This window comes from Opisthocomus hoazin, chromosome 12, assembly GCF_030867145.1.
Source record: "Opisthocomus hoazin isolate bOpiHoa1 chromosome 12, bOpiHoa1.hap1, whole genome shotgun sequence".
Classification (NCBI taxonomy): Eukaryota; Metazoa; Chordata; class Aves; order Opisthocomiformes; family Opisthocomidae; genus Opisthocomus; species Opisthocomus hoazin.
In genome coordinates this window covers 20,378,079-20,399,770 of record NC_134425.1, presented here as the reverse complement: position 1 = coordinate 20,399,770, position 21,692 = coordinate 20,378,079, and the positions used below count along the sequence as shown (strand labels likewise).

General features: G+C 42.2%; 1 protein-coding gene across 2 annotated transcripts in view; it reads left to right on the top strand.

Moving 5' to 3' along the window:
* Positions 1-21,692, top strand: part of NKD1 (NKD inhibitor of Wnt signaling pathway 1) — a 179,981-nt gene that overhangs the window by 153,640 nt on the left and 4,649 nt on the right. For both annotated transcript variants that reach the window (XM_075433871.1, XM_075433870.1), the window contains 4 exons: positions 1,652-1,758; positions 4,396-4,491; positions 14,672-14,819; positions 15,448-15,532. In XM_075433871.1, the coding sequence (XP_075289986.1) occupies positions 1,652-1,758; positions 4,396-4,491; positions 14,672-14,819; positions 15,448-15,532 (436 nt within the window). The remainder of the gene's footprint in view (positions 1-1,651; positions 1,759-4,395; positions 4,492-14,671; positions 14,820-15,447; positions 15,533-21,692) is intronic.

Below are 21,692 nucleotides of genomic sequence, written 5' to 3'. Positions count from 1 at the left end.
AATAAACTCCATGTCTACTTGCATTTGTACAATGCAAATTACATTTGTGTGTTGGGAAGCTGGCGTTAGTACAACATCAAAACTGCAAATAAGTATCCAAGTCAGGAAATTCCAAAGGTTAGGGTTTCTACCTCATTCCCCCTTTCTTTACTGCACATCCAGAATGTTTTACAGTATACCACAGTTTTGAAAACAACAACAACAAAGTAGTAATACAATAGTGTTAAATTTAAACAAAGAAATAAGACTAGAAAATGTGATATATTGCAGTATGGCAATGGAAACATTGTGGCAGAAATCTTAGCTTTTGGAATTTCTGAGAGTATAAAGCTATGGTAAGGGTAGATTTTTTTTTTTTTTAAGCTAATTGTTCTATTTTAAATGTGAAGGAAAATGCTGAAATATGGCTGATTTAATATACTATTATCTAATTTCTAGTGACTTGTTTTCCTGGGAGAATGCTTGGGAGGCACCTCAGTAGTGCCAAACACCAGGAGAGCCACAGAGTAAACCCAGTTTGAAATGGGTTGTCCTGAATAGGAGGGGATCACGTCTGCTTTTTTGTGAGGAATCTGTCTGTAATGATATGGCACTTACATGAGATCTTACTTAGAAAGGCATCCTCAAGAAGCAGTTCCTACATAGCATGAGTATGAAGGCTTTGGGTAAATGCGAACGCTGCAGTGCAAGAGAAAAGATCTTGACTTTTAAGACCAACATTCTGTCCATATCTTCTGATTTTTGGGGACTAGGCAGGATTACTGCGATGTGTAATGAAGTATGGGCATAACACTGTTGGCAGACATATGCAGATGTATAAAAAAACAATATCTAAAATGTTTTAAGGGTACAGTTAAAAATGTGTATATTTTCATAATGAATATAGAAGTAATTTTCTTCAGATGTAGGCTTTCATCATGCACAAGAGTGAGTGCCTCTGCAGGAGCCAGAGGCACACCTATGAAGTTCCTGGGCATTTGTCTTTTAATCCACCTGAGAAGTAAATATATCTTTCTATTATATATGTGATATGTATTATGTTATGATATGTTGTGATATGTGTCTGATAGTTGTTACTGTTGATTCTCTTTTGAGTCCTGTTGAAATATGGAAGTGCAAATGTTTTGTCTTGAAACTTAGTGAAATGTACTTTTTCATACATAGTTGAGAAAATGCAGCTTAACCTTTTTGGCAGGTCGTGCTACCTTTTTGGAAGGTCGTAAGGTCTGTGCATATTTGAAGAGGGAAAGTGAAACAGAATGAGGACTTCATTTCAGCTTCATTACTTCATTCACTGCTGGTTAATGCAGTGTGTTTTTGCAATATGTCACAGACTTCCAATATTTTGCAAAATTATTCAATTTATTTACAGTAACAGTTCTGCTGATTTATATTCTCATAATACTGTGTTTGAACTTCGTTTGACTCTAGTGATGTTTGTAGGAGAGGCTGTGTACCAAAAGCTGTTGGTAGGTTGTCTGCAGAAATTATCCCAGATGTGTAGTGAACACAAAGGCAAATCAAGTATAATGATCCTCTCATACAAGTTTGCTGAAATCAATTTCACCCTAAATATAAAGACAGATTTGCAAACATGAGACTGCTTTGACATTTCCTTATAAGCTTTTTTTCTTAAAAATATTTTTCGCAGTGGCTTTGCCTCCAGAGAAGACAGATGGAGTTTGCAGTGGAGATGAAAAGAAAGCAGAAAAAGAAAGTGACACACGCACAGGTTCCAAGAAGCAACTGAAATTTGAAGTAAGTCCTCTGTATTTTAATGTTTCACTGTGCTAACATAATTATGGTAGAAAAATAACCTGTGGACGAAATAGTGTCCTGTAATGCACATATATAGCTCCCAACGATTGTAAAGGGTACAGGAGGGAGAGCAGAATTGGCACAAGTCAATGTCTTGCTCTTGGTGCTGCTTGTGAGGTGATTAGTGAGATTGATTTCCAGGTCTGGAGAAGATGAAATGATGATCATTCCTCTGTAGAATCTGAAATGTATAATAAGAAGAGGCATTCGGTTTAAACCCTTTATCTAGGATCCTTTCATTAGTAATTTATTATGCCAGGTACCATGTTATCAAATCTTTAGATTGACTGTCGTGGACTATTGCACTTGGTTAAATTTGCCTAGTGTAAAAGAAGTTTGTGAAAGCTTCCTTAACCATCGGTCTTCTGTGCCTGGGCCTCCCAAGTGGAGTAGCCCTGATCTGCTACATGGGAAATCCATCTGATCACATGGCAGGAGGAAAAGGATCCTGGAGGGCAAGGAGTCTGATGGTCTATTGTAGACTTACAAACATCATACAACTGCCAGATAATTGTGTATAGTTGGCAGGTTTTGTTTATATAGGGAGTGATTTAATACGTATTAGTATTGAAGCATGCTGTCATCCAGCTAGAGGGTTGTCTGTCTTGGTGAGGAGGAAGATACTCCAGTACGGGCAAGAAACAGCACGAATTTTAATCTCTCTGCACTCCAGCAGACGTGGCAAACTTCTGCCTTTCAGTGCTGTCAACCTGTCACAGTAATGAGCTTTGCATTCCTCAGTTGTTATTTAAGACCGTGCAGCCACCTTGCAGCATGGCTCGGGTTTTCGTTTCCTTCTCTAGAGCAGATTTAGTAGTCTGGTACGATTTATATTTCACCGTTTTAAGACTGATCAAAAGGAGGTAGCTTTCCCATAGGCGGGTCAGGTGTTGCTAGGTGCTTCTGTGCCTTCTGGTGGGAGGTGACTTTTCCTGCCTCTTTTTTTTTTGGTGTTTTTTTTTGTTTGTTTGTTTGGGTTTTTTTGTTTTTGCATAGCGATAACTCTTTTTTCTCAGCACGTTTTATATTCTACGTGGAGTAGCAGACATTTGCGGACAGGAAAGGCATGATAAATTGCAATTAACAGTGCCTTGATACTTGAATGTTGGAGGACACCTGTCAACATGGTTGGTGCCGGCGTAGCTGGAACTCCACCATACTGGCAAAGCCTGTGTTTGTTCCCAAGTAGTTCTTGGCATGCCATAAAGGTTAGAACTTGGTACTAGGCTCCATGACTAATGCAGGGAAGGTTGCCATGGCTCTTAACTAAGCAGAGCACATCCTCACATAAAGATGTTATGTTAGGCAATGTGGGAGAGGGAAGTATTAATATGTGGCAAGAAACCAAGTATTGATAGTTTTTCCCTTGTTCTACAAATGGAAGTTTTCCAGCTATGTAAGCTCGGAGCTAAGAGTTTGGTGAATGTGTCCAAGGTATAAAAGAATCAGAAACGCAAGTGATGAGACAAGAGGTCTAAATCTGAGGTGAATGTGATTTGGCTTTTAAAGGTGCCGGGAATGTTTATGCAATATGAGACTGTGTTTCCACAGTTGAGTGTGGGGCACTGGGCGGCTTTCAGACGGGCTCCTTACAACTGCGAGCAGGCTGCCTTTGAACTCTGCAGGGGCCGGGGGGGACCCATAACTGCTTTGGGGAATTGGTTTCAAGTCAGAAGATCAACCAGGTATTTTGAGCTGTGTCATTCTGAAGCTATTTGGAGCTGTTTATTTTGCTTGCATACAATGGTGTTCATTTTAATTGCACTGTAACTTTTCTGTTTTGCCTTGTTGTGGCTCTGGGTAATTCTGATTGCAGAGGTCTTGAGAGCAAGCAAACGATTTGCACCCAGGTGACTGGAGTCCGTCAAAGTGCATCCTTTGTTCTCCACTGAAGTCTTGGTTTTGATTTGGGGATTTTTTTTCCCTTTAACAAATTGATTCTTTCAGGCTTTCCGCAGATCACACTCTCACTAACAGATGCGCAGTTAAAAGAAGGACCAGGCACTACTCCCAGGTGGTTCTGACCTGCCAGTTCCTAGGCAGGCTCCATTGCAGGAGCTGCAGTGGCATGATGCCATACTGCACTAACTCTGACAACCTTTGGCTGTCAAATACCTGTGTCAAGGACAGGTCTCACTGGTGGGGATTTGTACCATACGTCCGCTTTGTGTTAACGATTACTCCTGGCACTGTGGTGTGCCGCTGCGTTCTGGGAGTCTCTTTCTGTTATCTTTCTGAGTTAAGTAGCATTTCTTTCTCCCCTTTTAGTGGGAAATCTTACTATATTTCAAGAGCTTCAGGGAGTAGTTTTCTTGTACCTTTTTGTATTTTCTGCAATGAAGTAGAAGGCATCTTGCAGATTCCCCAAAGTCTAGCCAAAGGGAGTTAGGATTATCATGTGAATGTGCTGAGACCCCTTCGCTGTGGTGGACAGAGGCCTCCCGGGACGGATCCTGAAAGTTGCCTCCCGCGACAGAGGGAGGGAGGGAGGAAGAAAGCAAGCAGCCTCCTTCTGCAGAGACTCTGCAAACAGGTCTTTTGCTTTAGGTAATCAGCTCCTCTTTGCATGTTTCTTAGGAATTGCAATGTGATGTGTCTGTAGAGGAAGATAACAGGCAAGAATGGACCTTCACACTGTATGACTTTGATAACAACGGAAGAGTCACACGTGAGGTAAGCAGAGTACAGCTGCCCCTTTGTGTGCAGCGTTTGCTAACGAGAGAAGTGTTTTATAACGGGGACAGTTTTTCTTCTATGAAATAGAGGTGTCCTGCCAATTTAAACAGCAGTTGCCATGGACCCTTCCCTCCTAGAAACAATCCCACCAGTAGTTTACTCTTTTCAGATGTACTGTACTACTTTTTAAGCTGGTTGTTGTTTAATATCTGGGATTAGCCTTTAAAAAATACTACTGGCATTTGAGGAGGAAAAATGTCTGAAACAACTGAACAACTAAACACACTGTCAAAATAAACCCCTGCAAATGTATATTGTTCTGGCGTCTATCCTGCTTTTCAGAGTTAAGCTAACCAAATAGCAAGGTTGCTTTCTGACGTTCTTTCCAGTAGGACTAACTATACTTTCTGTTGTTTTCATTAATATTAGGCTGATCTCTGCCTTCCCCCTCCAAGTATAAATAACATTGATGATACTTGCTGGAGGACCATAGTGAATGGCTGTCAAAGCATACCTGTGTGGTTCTTTTATTATCAGGATGTTTTGAAGTCATATTTCCTGTGCAAATAAGAAGCCAAATAAGAGGATGTGTAGATTAAAATGCAGTCCTTTTTCAGAACTATTTCTATGCAAATTGAATGCTACTTCTAGAAGAGTGTCTTTTACTGACATTTAGTGCAACATGCTGTCATTGGGTTTTTTGTTTGTTTTTTAGTCTTTTTTTTTTTTTTTTGTGACATATATTTACTGGCTCCCATGCCTTCAGATAATCTGAAAATTGACAGATTTTGTCTCTGTTGGCTCTTACGCTGGTGCCTGTGAAAATTACTGAGAACTGATTGAAAGGAATAGGGCAAATACTGAAAGTGTAGTGTCCTTAGACAACAGTCGAGGACAAAGGAATAGGGTAAATACTGAAAGCGTAGCGACCTTAGACGCCAAATTAGGGCAGAAGTTTTTCCAAGAAGACTGAAGCAAATCTCTTTTGGTCTCTTTTGACATTTATGAACAAATTGCCAAACGTGGTGGTTGTTCAGGGTTTTTAACGTGTATTTGAACATCGTCATTACTAGGCTCTTTTTATTACCTCTGCTCTGATAGTGCTTTGAATAGTCAAATGAAACCTATGCCCCTCATGCAAAAGAATAAGGAGATTAAATGTTATGGGCCGAGTCCAGCGTTTCAGATTGGAAGATGAGATATAGAGAAAGAGGGCAAGGGGAAGGGGGGGTGGGAAAGCAGTATTGTATTTGTTAATGTATGGGGAACAGAGACCAGAAAAATGAAATAACTTGCCTGAAGTCTCACAAGAACCTAGTGTCCGATTGAACCCAGATCTTTCGAGACCCAAGGCTAAGTCTTCATTACAAGATTATCGTGACTCTCAAAGAATAGGGGAAAAACACACAAAAACCAAACCCACACCACATGGGTGTCCTTTACATTCAGGCATGGAATTCCCGTTAATGTCAGTGGGAGTTCCATGTGCTGAACATAATGAGAATATGCTTTTAAGTATGTATACAATAATTATTTGTGATTATGTGGTACACCAAAGAGCTTAATTTGACTGTGCTTAGAGAATATGTTACAGCCAAATTCTACCTCTCCCTGCTACAAGAGCAGACTGCAGCTTAACCGAAACCAAGTCTATGCAGGGATTGAAAATTATACTACTCTGAGGTCTGGAGGTTGCTATATTCAGGCTTGAACCTGTGCCAAAAAAAATTCTTTTAACCAAGGGACCAAATAGGTTGATAATTTTCAGCTCTTTACGTGTGACCAAAGATAGAAGCAAATAGTATGCACCACTGCAGTTTCCCAGTTATGTTTCACACTTCTTTTGCAGGCTGTTCCAGTGCCATATGTATAATCCATCTTGTTGGTTGTCTTCTGTTGAATCCAGATGCAATTTAAGAGTTGTTTGTGCAAAAACATCTAACGATAGCAGCTCATAGTCTTGGCCACAAAAGAGGACTTTCAGTCTCTTCACATGAGGTAGAATTTCTTGTTCTGTTAGCCCCTGAGAAACTGGCAGTCAGCATAGTGGTCTTGATACTGTCCTTTGTTAAGCAGCTCTGCTCCTGATCCAGCAAAGGACTTAACGATGGCAAACATCAGATGTGTCAATAGTTTCAATTAAAATGAATGGAACACATGCTTTGAGTTAAAAGTAGGTGAAGCACATTGCTGGATCAGGGACAACGGGACAGTCTGAGGAAGAGGGCTGATCTGTACCGGTGCCGTTTAGTGAGCTGATGAAAATGCTTTCAGAATTGGTCAGCTTTTCCAAACAAAGGTCCAGTGTTCTGGTGAGAAAAGCTTAGTGCAGACTTTTTCTCCTTCTTTGAAAATTTCACTTTAATGTCTCCTGGATTTATATCTGGATTTAACAGAGAGATGATATTTCTGAAGTCAGATTTCTATCTGTAGACCTTGAGGTGCTTTACAAAAAGAAATCAGCCTTATCATTCATGTTTTTCATGTTGGAAAAGTGAGACACTGGAAAAGGAAGTGACTTGTCCATCCACATCTGTTTCATTTGATTCGAAGTCATTGTTTTTAAAACACTGGACTTCATGTCCAGAGAGTTTCCAAAGGAATACACAGTGCTAAATTAAGTTTGCAAGAGATGTGTAGGTGGGGTGCAATTTTACAAGTGGACTAAATATTTTTTTCATTAAAATGTTTGAAAATTGTAAATATGATACGGATTTAGTTACTGGATAAGATTTCCCTTGGGTTTTACACAATGACGGATCACCACAAGAGCATTCAAACTCCATCTTAGTGATTTTTCTTCTGGATCTTAACAACATCTTCAGAACTTGATACTGCTTTGATTTCCTTCTAGAGTATGTATGACTTATTCTGCAGTCCTGAGAGTTAGAAATTCAGATTTGGTCATGCTTCTTGAAGAGATACACCCATTATGAAAGCATAATTGTTGGGATAGCAAATCATAAAATTAGCATTACTGTATGTTATTAAACTACTGCTTTTTCTATCATAGAAGATGACTATTTTTTGGTCCTTTTGGTGTAGTGGCAGATAACTTTTCCTGCTCTAATATGTATATTACAAGACTTGGTTAATAATGTTTCCCTTCATTCCATAAGCTGTAAGAGGACAATTCATTATGTACTGCAGGGCTTTTTAGAACTGACAGCTGCACTGTAGTTATCTTCACAAGGATATTTGTAATCGGACTTGAAACTTGGGTAATTGAGCTAATGTGTTTTGATCCATGAGGTTTTATATTGAGCTCTCTGAATGTAATTATACTTTGTAAACACTAGCTTTTTTTTTTTTTTTTTTTGCAATCAGTTCTTTCGTGGAAAATTGAGTTTCTTTGGTAAGTGACTGCACAAGAATAAGCACAAAAGTTGCTTGACGGGAGTAAAAAAAGGGAGTTTCTTATAGACTAGTTGTTGAGTAGATAGCAAGTGAAGCTCCTTTCAGGTTCCAAATAAGAATGATTCAAAAACACATGTGATCAAACAAAGCTGAAGTTGCAAAAAAATATCCTGCTGTATGTAAAAATCAGACTACAAACAAAGTACAAATGAGACATTTGTACTTTCTTTTTCTGAGGGAAAGGTAATGAACTGATATTGATGTTTCTCTTCATGCATTTTTAATGCTAAAAATGTTCTTTGTATCTTACATTAAACACCCAATTTTTTCCTCTCATGTTTCCTTTCTTTTTTTTTTTCCTTTGCTGCCTTAGTTATTTTTGCTCACATCCTCTGTAATGAGTGAAAAGGTTTGAGGTTATTTCTGCATTCAGAACTCGGCACTAAATCGTTGACTTGGGGAAGGATACTGGCTTTTCTGGGGCTACCATTTATCAGCCTGACCCTTACTTTGAAATGTGCTGATTTTCACTGTGTTTGTCAACATTGTATTAACTCATGATATAGAAGCAGCAATGGAACCGACAGGTAGAGGAGTAGTGCCTGTCTGTTTCAGAGGGGGCATTATTTTAGCCATTAGATTTGGTGGGTTTGCACCGGAGAGAACTATTAAGAGGAAACACGACTTTCTCCTTTGGATTTGAGGGGAGCCAAAGACCTCTCTCAGTATCAAACTGAAGGTTTTCTTTCAGTGTTATTAAATTCAGTGGGGATTTTGGTGTGGGGTTTTTTTTGTTGTTTTGTTTGTTTGTTTTGGGGGGGTGTGTGTGTGCAAATGTCTCATTCTGTTAAATTATTTCCTCTGGAAAAGCCTCTTAGTTTCCTTTACAGAATCTCTAGTTTGCTCACTAGTCCTGTGGTGATAAGCTGTGTTAATGTTGGAAAACCAGGGTTGTCCTTAATATCACTGATGTTCCTTAGAAGTGAAAAATTAATACCTGGAACAGGGACTTTCTCAGTCACATGAGTTCTATAAGGAATGAAGAATTCGTCAATGTAATTTACTCTTGTTCTTTTTTGCAGACCCATTAGTTTCTATGAATGTTCTAAATTCCTGCTAATCTCCTACTGGAGATCTGTAAAGTATTCTGCGGGTACATGTGTGAGTGCAGCATATGTGTGTGGCCTTAACCCTTTGCTTTTGAGTATTTCTAATGCAAGTATTTCTGGCAATCTGTTAAAGTTGCTCCATTTCATGTACTTTGTTGTAGTAGCTGCTTGATAAATAGGGTGTGAAAACCATGTCGATTAACACTGCTAAGTCCATCAGCCCTGGAAAAACCTGCTGCAGTGTTCAATAAGCAAGACCCCAATAAATCTGGGTATAGCATGTTCTGGCTGTTGGGATACTACCCAGCAAGCATTTCTTTTCCTCTTTGAGGAAAAATATCATAGTTTCAGTTTTCTTACTTGATTAAACTAGCTATCCCAGCAGCAATTCTGCATGCCTTCAGAAATTAGTTAGATTCATGCAGCCTACTTCCCCTCTAAATATAATCCATTTACTCTAAAGGAGATAAGTTGTTTTTTTTTTTTAGTTCTTATTTCTCTTTACCCATTTAATATAGTAATCTAAAAATCCACAATGAATTTTAACTAGAAATGGTTTAAACGTACATTTCACTAAAAAAACAAGCAAATGGTATTTCTGGATAAATAGGAAACACTGAAAAATCTGTTCTTTGTTTTTCATGTAAAAAGGGAGGAAATTTGAGAAATAGGGATGAAACTTTGTGCAAGAGGTGCTGAGCAGTCTTAAGCAAAGCAGTTGCAAAATCATGTGAGTAGCAAAAATCACAATCCATTGTGCAGAAAAGTTAGCGTCTTGGGTAGGTGGTCTCTGAGACATGCTGGTTGGTGTACCAGAAGAGAGGGAAAGTGAACTAGCTTTTGTGCTTTATTTTTTATGCTAAATTTCTTGAGGACAGTGAAATGCACAAGCTGGTGCATAGAAGGGTAAAGTAGTGTCAGTGGTTTTAGGCAGTTCTTTAAGGAATTTAAATGCGCATAATAGCCAGTGGGACAGCTTTCAAACGGAACATAAATTGCCTGTCTTCTGGCAGGCTACTGGAAGATGCAAATTCTTTTTGGGGGGTAAATGTAGACCTAACTATAAAATACAAATTCTATAACGTGTATTTTAATGCTCTAGTGCTACTAATTTGACAAGGAGCCATCACCATATTAGCTGCCAAATTTGGGCTGTGAGAAGGTAGTTTTAGTCACCATTCAGAACTTGTTGACGAAGACCATACCTGCCAGGTCAGTGCCTCGGGAGTTTGTTTGTTATAGTTGTGAAGCAATAACTGGAAAGCAACAGCAGGTTCCGGCTGCCTTGTAGCTGGTACCTACTTGGCCAGGACCTTGGTAGATGACAGAGTAGTGAATGACCCAAGCAGACCTGTTTGATCAAATCAGAACTGTCAGTTTGCTAGAATTTGCAACCCCAAATTAGGACCACAAGTAAATGAATCCTATAATAAAAATGTTGTTGTCAGTATTTAAAAGATCAGCATAAGCATTAAGCGGTTACTTACGGATATCCCTAACCTCGATCTTGGTATCTATCCAGTCTGACAACCACGTTCATTCAGTGCCAGAATGCAGAGCAGTTCAGATTGCTGTGGAGGAAGCTGGATATTATAACATGTAACGAAATGCGCAGGCAGCAGAGCGTAAGGCCACGAGGTGTCCTGCTGCCTCTGTGCAGCCTCTTAAACTGCTTGGAGCCTGGACATTAATTTGGGTTAATTCGTGTCTGTTTAGCTGAGAGGTGTGAGTTGTCCTGATATCTCAGAATCACAGAATGTTAGGGTTTGGAAGGGACATCTGTGGGTCATCCAGTCCAACCCTACTGCCAAAGCAGGGTCACCTACATCAGATTGCACAGGACCTCGTCCAGATGGGTCTTCAATATCTCCAGAGAAGGAAAATCCACAACCCCTCTGGGCAGCCTGTTCCAGTGCTCCATCACCCTCAGAGTAAAGTTCTTCCTCATGTTCAGACGGAACTTCCTGTGCTTCAGTTTGTGCCCATTGCCCCTTGTCCTGTCACTGTGCACCACTGAAGACAGTCTGGCCCCATCCTGTTGACACCCACCCTTATGATATTTATAAGCATTTGTAAGACCCCCTCTCAGCCTTCTCTTCTTCAGGCTAAACAAGCCCAACAAGCTTCCCCTCTACACTGCCGTAGTGAGGCCTCATCTGGAGTACTGTGTCCAGTTCTGGGCTCCCCAGTTCAAGAAAGATGAGGAGCTACTGGAGAGAGCCCAGCGGAGGGCTACGAGGATGAGGAGGAGACTGGAGCATCTCTCCTACGAGGAGAGGCTGAGGGAGCTGGGCTTGTTCAGCCTGAAGAAGAGAAGGCTGAGAGGGGACCTTATAAATGCTTATAAATATCTGCAGGGTGGGTGTCAAGAGAATGGGGCCAGACTCTTTTCAGTGGTGCCCAGCGACAGGACAAAGGGCAATGGGCACAAACTGAAGCAGAGGAAGTTCCGTCTGAACATGAGGAAGAACTTCTTCACTCTGAGGGTGACGGAGCCCTGGCCCAGGCTGCCCAGGGAGGTTGTGGAGTCTCCTTCTCTGGAGATACTCAAGACCTGCCTGGACAAGGTCCTGTGCAGCCTGCTGTAGGTGACCCTGCTTCGGCAGGAGGGTTGGACTAGATGAACCACAGAGGTCTCTTCCAACCTCTACCATTCTGTGATTCTGTGATCTCTCCTTGTCCCTTGCTCTCGTCCCCTAATCATCTTTGTAGTTCTGCGCTGGACTCTCTCCAGTAGTTCTTCCTCTTTCTTGAACTGGGGAGCCCAGAACTGGACGCAGTACTCCAGATGGGGCCTCACTAGGGCAGAGTAGAGGGGGAGGAGAACCTCCGTCGACCTGCTGGCCACACTCTTCTTAATGCACCCAGGACACCATTGGCCTTCTTGACAGCAAGAGCACACTGCTGGCTCATGGTCAACTCGTTGTCCACCAGGACACCCAGGTCCCTCTCCACAGAGCTGCTCTCCATCAGGTCCTGTACTGGTGCATGGGGTTATTCCCCCCCAGGTGCAGGACTCTGCACTTGCCCTTGTTGAGCTTCATCAGATTCCTCTGGGCCAACTTCCAGCCGGTCCAGGTCACGCTGTGTGGCAGCACAGCCTTGTGGTGCATCAGCCACTCCTCCCAGTTTGGTGTCATCAGCAAACTTGTGGAGGGTACACTCAGTCCCTTCATCCAGGTCATTGATGATACGTGCATGTACGTATTTCTGACTTGCCAAGTATGTGTTGCACAAATGCTGCATCTGGCCTTCCTTGATAGCATTTGGGAGTTCTTTTTAAACTGCTGAGTCAAGTAGCTTGCTGAAAAAGACCTTCATAGAACACAACTGGCAGGTTGTGTGCCAGGTAGCAAGTTAGACCTCATCACTGGGAAGAAAGCATGTAGAAGGGCAGCAGGAGTAAAGACTTTTTGTCTTTGCCTGTTAAAGTTAAAATAGACTAGATGAACAGCTTGTACAAACATCTGGTGTAGCTGAAAAAAGGAAGGAGGATAGATTATTGTGAATGAAAGATTTGGTGATAACCTCTTGATAGTAGCCATGTGTGGAAAGATGCCATATTGGCTAACCAACACTTGTCAAGGAATGTATGGGAAAGGCTCCATTCATCAAAGAGCCAAGTGTATCAAGCCCTGTTAAGAATAAATATGGTGCTGAAGTATTCTGCTGAAGGGGAAGCTTTGGCTTATCGAGATGTAGAATTGTAGTACAAGGCTCCTAGAACATAACTTGTGGAGGGTGTATAAAACAACAGATACATTTCATTTGTCTGTTTATGTCTTTGCGTGGTTGGGTTTTTCTCATAGATGGAATAAAATTCCATCCCTTCAAGCTGGGTGTCAGATACAGCTGTGTCTATTTAGAGGGGTGGCTAGGTTTCAAGTTAGGGTGGAAGTGTGAGAAGTGAGATGTGTTAAAGAGCTGTGAGGTGTCCACCAGATTGTCTCTGAGCAGTCTTTCCCTCATTCAAGCTTTAGACGATGGTTCTCGTCAAGACAATGGAAAGCGGCTACTGACATGGTAGTAATAGCCCATATACAGAGATTGTTGCGGCAATGGTAGGAAAAATATGTCAGTGGGGAAATACAGGAGAGACTGCACATTCTGCTCTTTTCATGAACATGTTGTCTTGAACTCACAAGTCTGGAGAAATTCCATTGAATGCAGGAAAGTTAGAGGGGGTACACATAAAGTGAAGTCTGGACCCACTGGGATTTAGTTATTCATTCTGCCTATTGAGCTGGAAAGTTGCCTACTATAAAATTGTTTGTCCTGGCCATAAGGTCAGTATTTCCTAAATTCTCTGTGAGTAGAAATTAGTATTTCTGTGTCATCTTTAAAGCTGGTTAGATAATGAAAGCTGGTTAGATAGTGAGGACTGTGTGGTAGATTGACTACTAAAGTGCTGGGACCTGTTAGGGCATGCTAAACTTTCAGCTGCTGTTGTTACAGGCATGACCCCTGGGCAAAGGAAAAACTGCAGAGGTTTTGAATTTTTATAGACCTGACTTTTAATTCTCAGAACCAGTTATACTTAACAGAGAATGATTTACATACTTCCTTTATGCTCACAGGCATCTGGAAAGAGCTTAGGTACTAGGATAGACCAAGGAATGGGAAGACCAGCATGGATAAATTCTCAGATATGCGTTGAATGGGATCTTCATGGCCTGTGATGATCAGTATGCTTTGGCCTTAGGTTGTTGCCCAGGATCAATTTTGGTGAAATCTCTTTGGGGAAAAGCAGTGAACCCAGAGATCTCCTTTTCATCCTAGCAATTTAAGGCAGTACCCTATTTGAGTCTGGCTGGATTAGATCAGCCTGAGAGATTTTTTGAGCATCACCAGCTGCTAAAGAGTGTTTCTCCTGTTTGAGACAATGGGCTTATTAACATTTTTGGCTAGTGTTCTTTCTGATATAGCCAGACATGTAAACATTTGCTCATGCCCCATTGCCTTCAAAAGAGATCTGCAAAGAATGTTCTGTAATGGACCTGAATGTATAATCTCTGCTGTTCAGAAATGCATTTTTAGAACGGGTTTGAATTTTGCAAAATAAGCTAGGTGCCAATATGCATATGGGAGAGTGACATTCAGACATCATTTATTTCCAGACCTGAGGTTTACAGTTCTGTGACTTCTTGTACTGGTTTTCCTCTATATAATCAACCATTTAACTATCCCAAGAAAAAAACCCAGAGAAGCAGTAAGACTGTAATGTCCAAGATTTTCTTCAATTGCTGTATTTGTTGTGGTCAAGTGAACTCAATTTTTAGTGCAGTATGAATGGTTATCCCTGGGTTCTGCTGAAACCAAATAAAAGAGAAGGCAGAACACAATTTTGCTGATTCGCAGTTTGGGAAACCTTGAATGGTTTATGCTTTTATTATTGTTCTGATCTGGTTTGCCCCACTTTGTAAACCTTACACCATTTGATGAAGGAGAATATGGATCTACTTGAATCATTCTCTTCTGTATCTCTGAGCTATATTACAGTCTATATTAGAAAAAATTGTGGTTAACAGAAGAGAGAAATTGATCCTTTGTTACAAGGTTCTGTGCAAGTTCAGCTCTTTTAAATATAGTGACTTCTGAGCATATTTCAGCATTTAATAGTCTCAAGTCTGAAATAGTTGTAAGTATCAAAGCTGTAGGCTTCATACCATTTTCACAATAGTGTGTCTTTTTGTGTTTCAACCCAACTATAGGATATTACCAGCTTGCTTCATACCATCTATGAGGTAGTTGATGCATCAGTAAACCATTCTCCTAGTTCCAGCAAAACTCTGCGAGTGAAACTTACTGTGGCACCAGATGGCAGCCAGAAGAAAAAGAGTATCTTGTTAAATCATACTGGTAAGGACATGCAATCAGCCATAGGAAAGAATACGAAAAAATTCAAGAATCCCTTAAAAATCAACCTTTGTATTTTGTTAGTACAAATAAATGTAAACTTAAAGGCAAATAATTATGTAGGTATTTTAAGCCCCATGAACCTGTTTTAAGATCTCAGGTGCAAAATTGTCTACTCTCCTTTCAGTGTCTCTTAAGCAAATCAGGTTTCCGTCTCCTGATTGATTGTTTCCTCTTGGCACCAGCAGTAACCCATATGTTAATACACACATCCACTCAGTCAAGTGCAGACATAAGCAAATTTGCACTGCTGGGGAGCTCTGATGCACTGATACAGCATCGAGCTCCCAGCTCCCCAGCCCTCCTGAGGGACACGTGTATCAGTGCGAATGTGGCTTCATTTAACCTGCCGCGTGGCTTGCAGCCTAGCCCTGACTGATGTCCTGCAGTCAAGATGATGTCTGGCTAAAATCTGTCTTGCAGACAAAAGCACTTTTGAGAAGGTTACACGAAATGATACATTACATCTTGATCTACCAACAAGAAAAAATGTATTCACGATGTAGCATGTTGGTTATGCTGATCAGCAGAGACAGTAATGTGAGAATAATGTACTTTCTCTTGTTGGCAGATTTGCAGAGTGCCAGGCATAGAGCTGAAAGCAAAGCTAATGAGGAAGGAAGAAGCTCTGAGAAAAAGCAGCGGGCTTCTCTCAGGTAAGGTGAAGGAACCCTGTCTCCTCACAGGCACTGGGTATCTCTGAGAAAACCTTAACCACTGACTTCTTGCTTGCTTGCTTTATTTTAAAAGCTTGTATTAAAATAGAGGAATTACAGGATTTTTCACTGTGGAACTGCCAGCAGATTCTGTGGGTGGATGCTTTGTATATTAGAAAGCAAAAAGACAAATCTGTAGCACCTGTTACTCAAGTTTTCTTCTTCTGTTGGCTCTTTGGAGGACATGCAGAGTCTTTTTAGATGCCATCTGCAAATATTGTACCTACTGGTGGAGTTTCTAGCACCGCCTTTTGGCTAAAAGTGTCCTAAAACCTTTCCGTGTTCAGAGGCCAGCTCCTGCCTTTCTCTGGCCTCCTTCCAGCCCGTCTTTTTCACTGGTGAACTCGGTTAGCTCCAAGTTTATTACCTTGATCTTGTTTACCAGGTTATAGCCAGACCTGCTTCTCCGTAGCACCTTTCTCCCTTAAGGAAGCATTTGGAGCTGGCAGTGGGGGTGTGGTGCCTAGCAGGAGCAGGGAAGCGGGGAGCTCGCAGCAGAGCAGCAGCCAGCTTTGCAGCTAGTGGTTTGCACAGGCCGTGCCCCAGAGTGAGGAACAAGCGAGAGCTGCCAGCACGCTGCCTGCTGCATGCCCTGTACTGCTGAGGTGGTTCTGGCCTGTGCCAGCTGTGGGGTGACTCAATTCCACTTAAAGTGGGTTTGTACCTTTGGTAGGAGAAGTAAATTCGCCTCTTTCTTACCTCACAGTGGCTTAGCAGCGTGGCTGTCTCTGCTGACTCCCGCTTGCCAGAAACCATGTTTCCCCACTGCCCTGTCAGCTTTAGGTAAACTTCTCTCTTACAGAATTAGTTATTAGGTAGTACCCATGTAGGAATTAGCCTGCTTGCTGAGAACGAATACGCTTAATGTAATCTTGCAGGGAAATTGGGATAGTTTCATTTATCTTGTTTTCTTCCCATAAGTTTCAGAACGCATTCCACCACTGGAAAAAAGACCTGTTGTCTTTCAGTGGAGTCGAGCCCGTGTGACTCGGAATGCATCCATTTCCAATAAAGCACAAGCACAATGGTTTCTTTTATGAACAGCTGCAGGTACATTTGCAGCCATGTACAGATTAGATAAAAAGGAGTTTTTAGTTCTTCCCTAACAGAATGTACAATATTATTTTGGATGCCAGTCCAGAACACGCCTTTTTCCTCTGAAAATGTGTGGTCGTGTGTATCTATCCTGTTACCATGCATTCTACCTACCTGACGGATATTACATGCACTGAACTTCAGAGTAAGTGATAATAATTTGCCATGTATTTTTCAAGTATTAAAATTTTTTACAACTGATGTGGTTTGGCCTGGATAAATGCCAGGTGCCCACCAAAACCGCTCTATCACTCCCCCTCCTCAGCTGGACAGGGGAGAGGAAATATGATGAAAGGCTCGAGGGTCGGGATAACGACAGGGAGAGATCACTCACCAATTACCGTCATGGACAAAACAGACTGAACTTGGGGGGAAAAGGAAAGTTTATTTTATCACCAATCAAAACAGAGTAGGATAATGAGAAGTAAAATCAGATCTTAAAACACTTTCCCACCACCCCTCCCTTCTTGCTGAGCTCAACTTCAATTCCGTTTTTCTACCGTCTCTCTACCTCCTCCCCCTGAGCGGCGCAGGGGGACAGGGAATGGGGGTTATGGTCAGTTCATCACACGTTGTCTCTGCTGCTCCTTCCTCCTCAGGGGGAGGACTCCTCACACTCTTCCCCTGCTCCAGCATGAGGTCTCTCTCACAGGAGACAGTTTTCCATGAACTTCTCCAACGTGTGTCCTTCCCATGGGCTGCAGCTCTTCACGAACTGCCCCAGTGTGGGTCCCTCCCACGGGGTGCAGTCCTTCAGGAACAGGCTGCTCCAGCGTGGGTCCCCCATGGGGTCACACACCCTGTCAGCAAACCTGCTGCGGTGTGGGCTCCTCTCCCCACGGGTCCGCAGGTCCTGGCAGGAGCCTGCTCCAGCACGGGCTCCCCACGGGGTCACAGCTTCCTTCAGGCATCCACCTGCTCCGGCATGGGGTCCCTTCCACAGGCTACAGGTGGAGAACCTGCTCCATGTGGGCCTTCATGGAGTGCAGGGGGACAACCTGCCTCACCATGGTCTTCATCACAAGCTGCAAGGGAAGGTTCTCTGCTCTGGCATCTCGAGCACCTCCTCCCCTCTCTTTCTTGACTGACCTTGGTGTCCACAGAGTTGGTTCTCTCACATTGTCTCACTCCTCTCTCTCGACTGCCGTTTCCCCACAGGTTTTATTTTTTCCTCCCTTCTTAAATATGATAGAGACGCTACCACCATTGGCTTGGCCTTGGCCAGTGGTGGGTCCATCTTAGAGCTGGCTGGCACTGGCTCTATCAGACATGGGGGAAGCTTCTCGCACCTTCTCACAGAAGCCACCCCTATAGCCCCCCCGCTACCAAAACCTTGCAATGCAAACCCATAACAACAGCTAAGAAAAATGTTAGTCTCTCAGTCACATGTAGGTGCGCTATTCCTTTTCTGAATTTGGTAGTTTAATAGATAGAAAAACAAATAAATGCAGGTAATTTTGATGCATTTTAATGTAGATCAGTTGCTCCAAACAAGTCATCTTGGCATATAGGTTTGATCTGTGTTGGGATTGTATGCTTCACACTAAGGCAGAGGGAAGTGTTTGCTGAAATGCTGCAGTAAGGACATTGAATCATTAGTTGCATTTGTTTCTTCAGCTGCAAATTTAAAAAATTGACTTTTGGCTTTCTTTGGATTTAGGGATATTTGTCCAAATACATGTATTTCGTTTAACAAATTTATCAGGAGAAGGAGCACTCAGTTTTATTAAAAATGACAACAAAACTGTCTCCCTTTTTGGGATAGAGTAAAAATGCTAGTGAGTTGCCCCAATGAGTGAATCCCAGTACAGTCAAATTTCAGAATAAAAGAAGACTAAAGCAATTTCTAATCTTCTGTTAGCAACTCTGTACAAAAACTTCTGTAAGCTAAAGAACACTCCACGTGAACTAAAGAGTACTCTGTGGTTTTGCTTGCTGGCCTAGATGTGGTGTTCAGATTCCCTCTGCCTGTTAGCAAAGGTTTGCCGTGTGTGAATTTAATGGACTGCTTTTGTTTGCGAATCCATTGCAAAAATCCCCTTTCAGTTTGAAGTCCCCCTCCCACCACCTTGAAGTCCTGGTTTTGCAAATGTAGTAGTTTTCTGAAGAGCAGCCATTTCCTCTGAAACCCGCAGTCATAGAGGCATCAGATGTTGGGGTAGAATCTTGGCTCTGCTGCATTTGTCCTTCTCATCCCTTTGGTTAGAGACTTGCTAGACAGGACAAACCTGTAGCTTGAACTGAGCAGATCAGCGTCAGACAACTGTCAGCATCTGGCTGTTTTTGTTGCATTTCATTAAATGTGGACAGACCAAATAGTGTCCTGTTCACACTGTGGATGTTGCAGAGATGTTTGTGCACTCTGGCCAAATGGCTGACCCTCAGGAAAGCTCCCTGAGGCTCATCAATGTCTCACAATATTAATGCAGACGTTTCCCCTCTGAAAGCAGCAATGAGGACTTGTGAGAAGTGCACACATTTCTCAAATTCAGTCACTTTGGAATTCTAGGCAAGATGTGATTAATATTCAAGATAAAATGGATAGAAATGTTTTTATCCTGAAGGTGGGAGATAGATGGGTTAGATTTTTCATCTGCTGGAAGCTACAGGCAGGAGTTTTCACATGTAGGGCTAATACAAGTAGCACCATCAAGTCTCTAAATTCGTAGCTAGCTTGCCTGGCGTGTGTGGTACAAAATGGATGGTGGAAGAGCCCTGGCAGGCAACTTTGTGGATTGGGTGACTTCATGCCATTCTAGTTTATATTTTGTTTAGTGCCGCAGGGAAAATATGATGCAGACCAGCCTCTGAAACACCTTCCTTTTACCCACAGATACACCTTCTCACTCTCTCTGTCTTTCCTACTTAAGTGATTTCTCCCTGACTGGCTTAAGCTCTATGTTATCAGTGAGTGTAGCTTTCAGGAAATGTCCCTGCCTTTTTCTACCCTACGCTGTGTCCCTGCTCTGTTCCCCTTGCTTACTGTATTGCTGTGTGCTGATTGCCATCAGGATGACACTCCAGCTTGGGGATTTTAGAAAGGGCTTTCATGCACTCCACGAACCTTAAGCAGATTCCTTTTTTTATTAAAACCAAAAAACAGTAACAACACTATATTTTTACATGCTGTGCTTTGATGCATGATCGATGCATGCCTGTGTCTTCCCATGTGTATGCAGGAAAGCACTGTGGGGCTGGGTGCCAGACACTTCAGTTCTCAGAAGTACTGAAAGTTCTCTTTGACAGTGGAGTGCACATCTCATCAGTATATAATAGCTTCACTGTGTGTATTTGCATGAATACTGTTGAACGTCATCTTGCATGTAAGAAAGCTATTAGAATGCAGGGCTGTGGCAGTACTGGTGTGGTTTTTCTTCACTGTCTTGATGAGAGATGGAATTTATTATGGTAACAAAAAAACAGGTTCCCTGTTAACTTAGTTTTCAGCAGACAGTGCCATGTACAGTGTTGCTCAATTGTGTTGCATCAAACCCAGTGATGTGTTTTCTTGGTTAATGGTGCCTTGTCTTCAGCACATGTGCAAGTCCCAATGGCTTCTGTAAGCAATTCATGTCTGGCAACTTCAGTTAGCCAGGTTCTAGGCCCAGAGATCTTTTATGTTGACCTGCTGAAGTGTAACAGCCTGTAAAGGTGTGTCTGAGGCAGGAAATGTATCAAGTTGGCTATGTATCCAAAAGAAATAAAAGAGTGTCTGGACATTCCCTCTTTTTTGACAGTACCCCATGTGATTTCTGGAGTTCAAAGCTGATACAGAGTCTTTAAAGCTTACCTGCTTTCCAGGCAGAGTCTCTTCCATTCAGGAGACTACCTCTCTCAAAGTAGAGCAAAAATGATCTTCCAAGTAGGTCAAATCTTAGAATCATAGAATGGTAAGGGTTGGAAGGGACCTTAAAGATCATCTGGTTCCAACCCCCCTGCCATGAGCAGGGACATTTTCCGCTATACCGGGTTGCTCAGAGCTCCATCCAACCTGGCCTTGAACATTTCCAGGGAGGGGGAACATATATGTCACTGCTTTAGCAGGTTACTTTTCCAGACTGCAGAGTCAAGTCTTGCGACTTCTATCAAAGAAACTGTGGAGCTGTGTCTGCTGGAGACACGGGGGACTCAGTTCTGTAATGTCCGTGAACAGTACTACGTTAGACCAGGAAAGCAGCTTGTGCCAAAGCTCAGTAGAATCAGCAGCCCCTGGATACCTGGAAACATGTTGAAAGACTAAAAGCAGAGCACTGGGCACCATGCAGTACAGAGCCCTTGTTTAGCAGCTGGTGGAGGATACAAGGCCAAATTCTGGTCTTAGGTTGACATCAGTGCAGTTGCACAGAGAAAGAGCAACGCCTATCGTGTCGTCTTGGAGACTGAACTGTCTGAATGACAGGCAGTAACTCAATGAAGTTTTCTGCTTATCCTGTTTGTTATATTGAAAATGTTGTTCATATCTGCAGACATCCATTTCAATTGCTGCATTAAATTGTTTGACATTATGGGCTACAATACTGTAAACCTCTGCCTGATTTTTTTGTGCCTCATAAATGAATGGTATTTCAGATATTCATTCTCAGGAAATAGTTCTGCTATAAATAAAATTGCAAAGCTGAGCAGGAAAAGGAGTTGAGATTCTGAAGCCAGCGGCTGAGCTGCCCTTATTAATTGTATTTTGGAAAGCAGTGGTTACCTCTGGGTGTCCTACCAACACCACCTCTTCTCAGGCTCTGTCTACTTCCTACACCTGTGCTGCTGCCTGTCCTTTGGAAGCAGATGCACATGAATGTTTATCTGACACAAGGCTTGCCCCAGTGCTTCTTGACAGCCATGGGAACCATCACGAATCAAATAACACGTTTTTTTTGGCTTGTCCAAACTGGAGAATCAGTTGAATGGTTTGGCCCTAATACAGGACGTAATAAACCTTAGGAGCATTTTTATTTGTTATTGCATGCATGATGCAATGCAAAAGTCTCCTTTGCTTTGCAACATCGGGGTC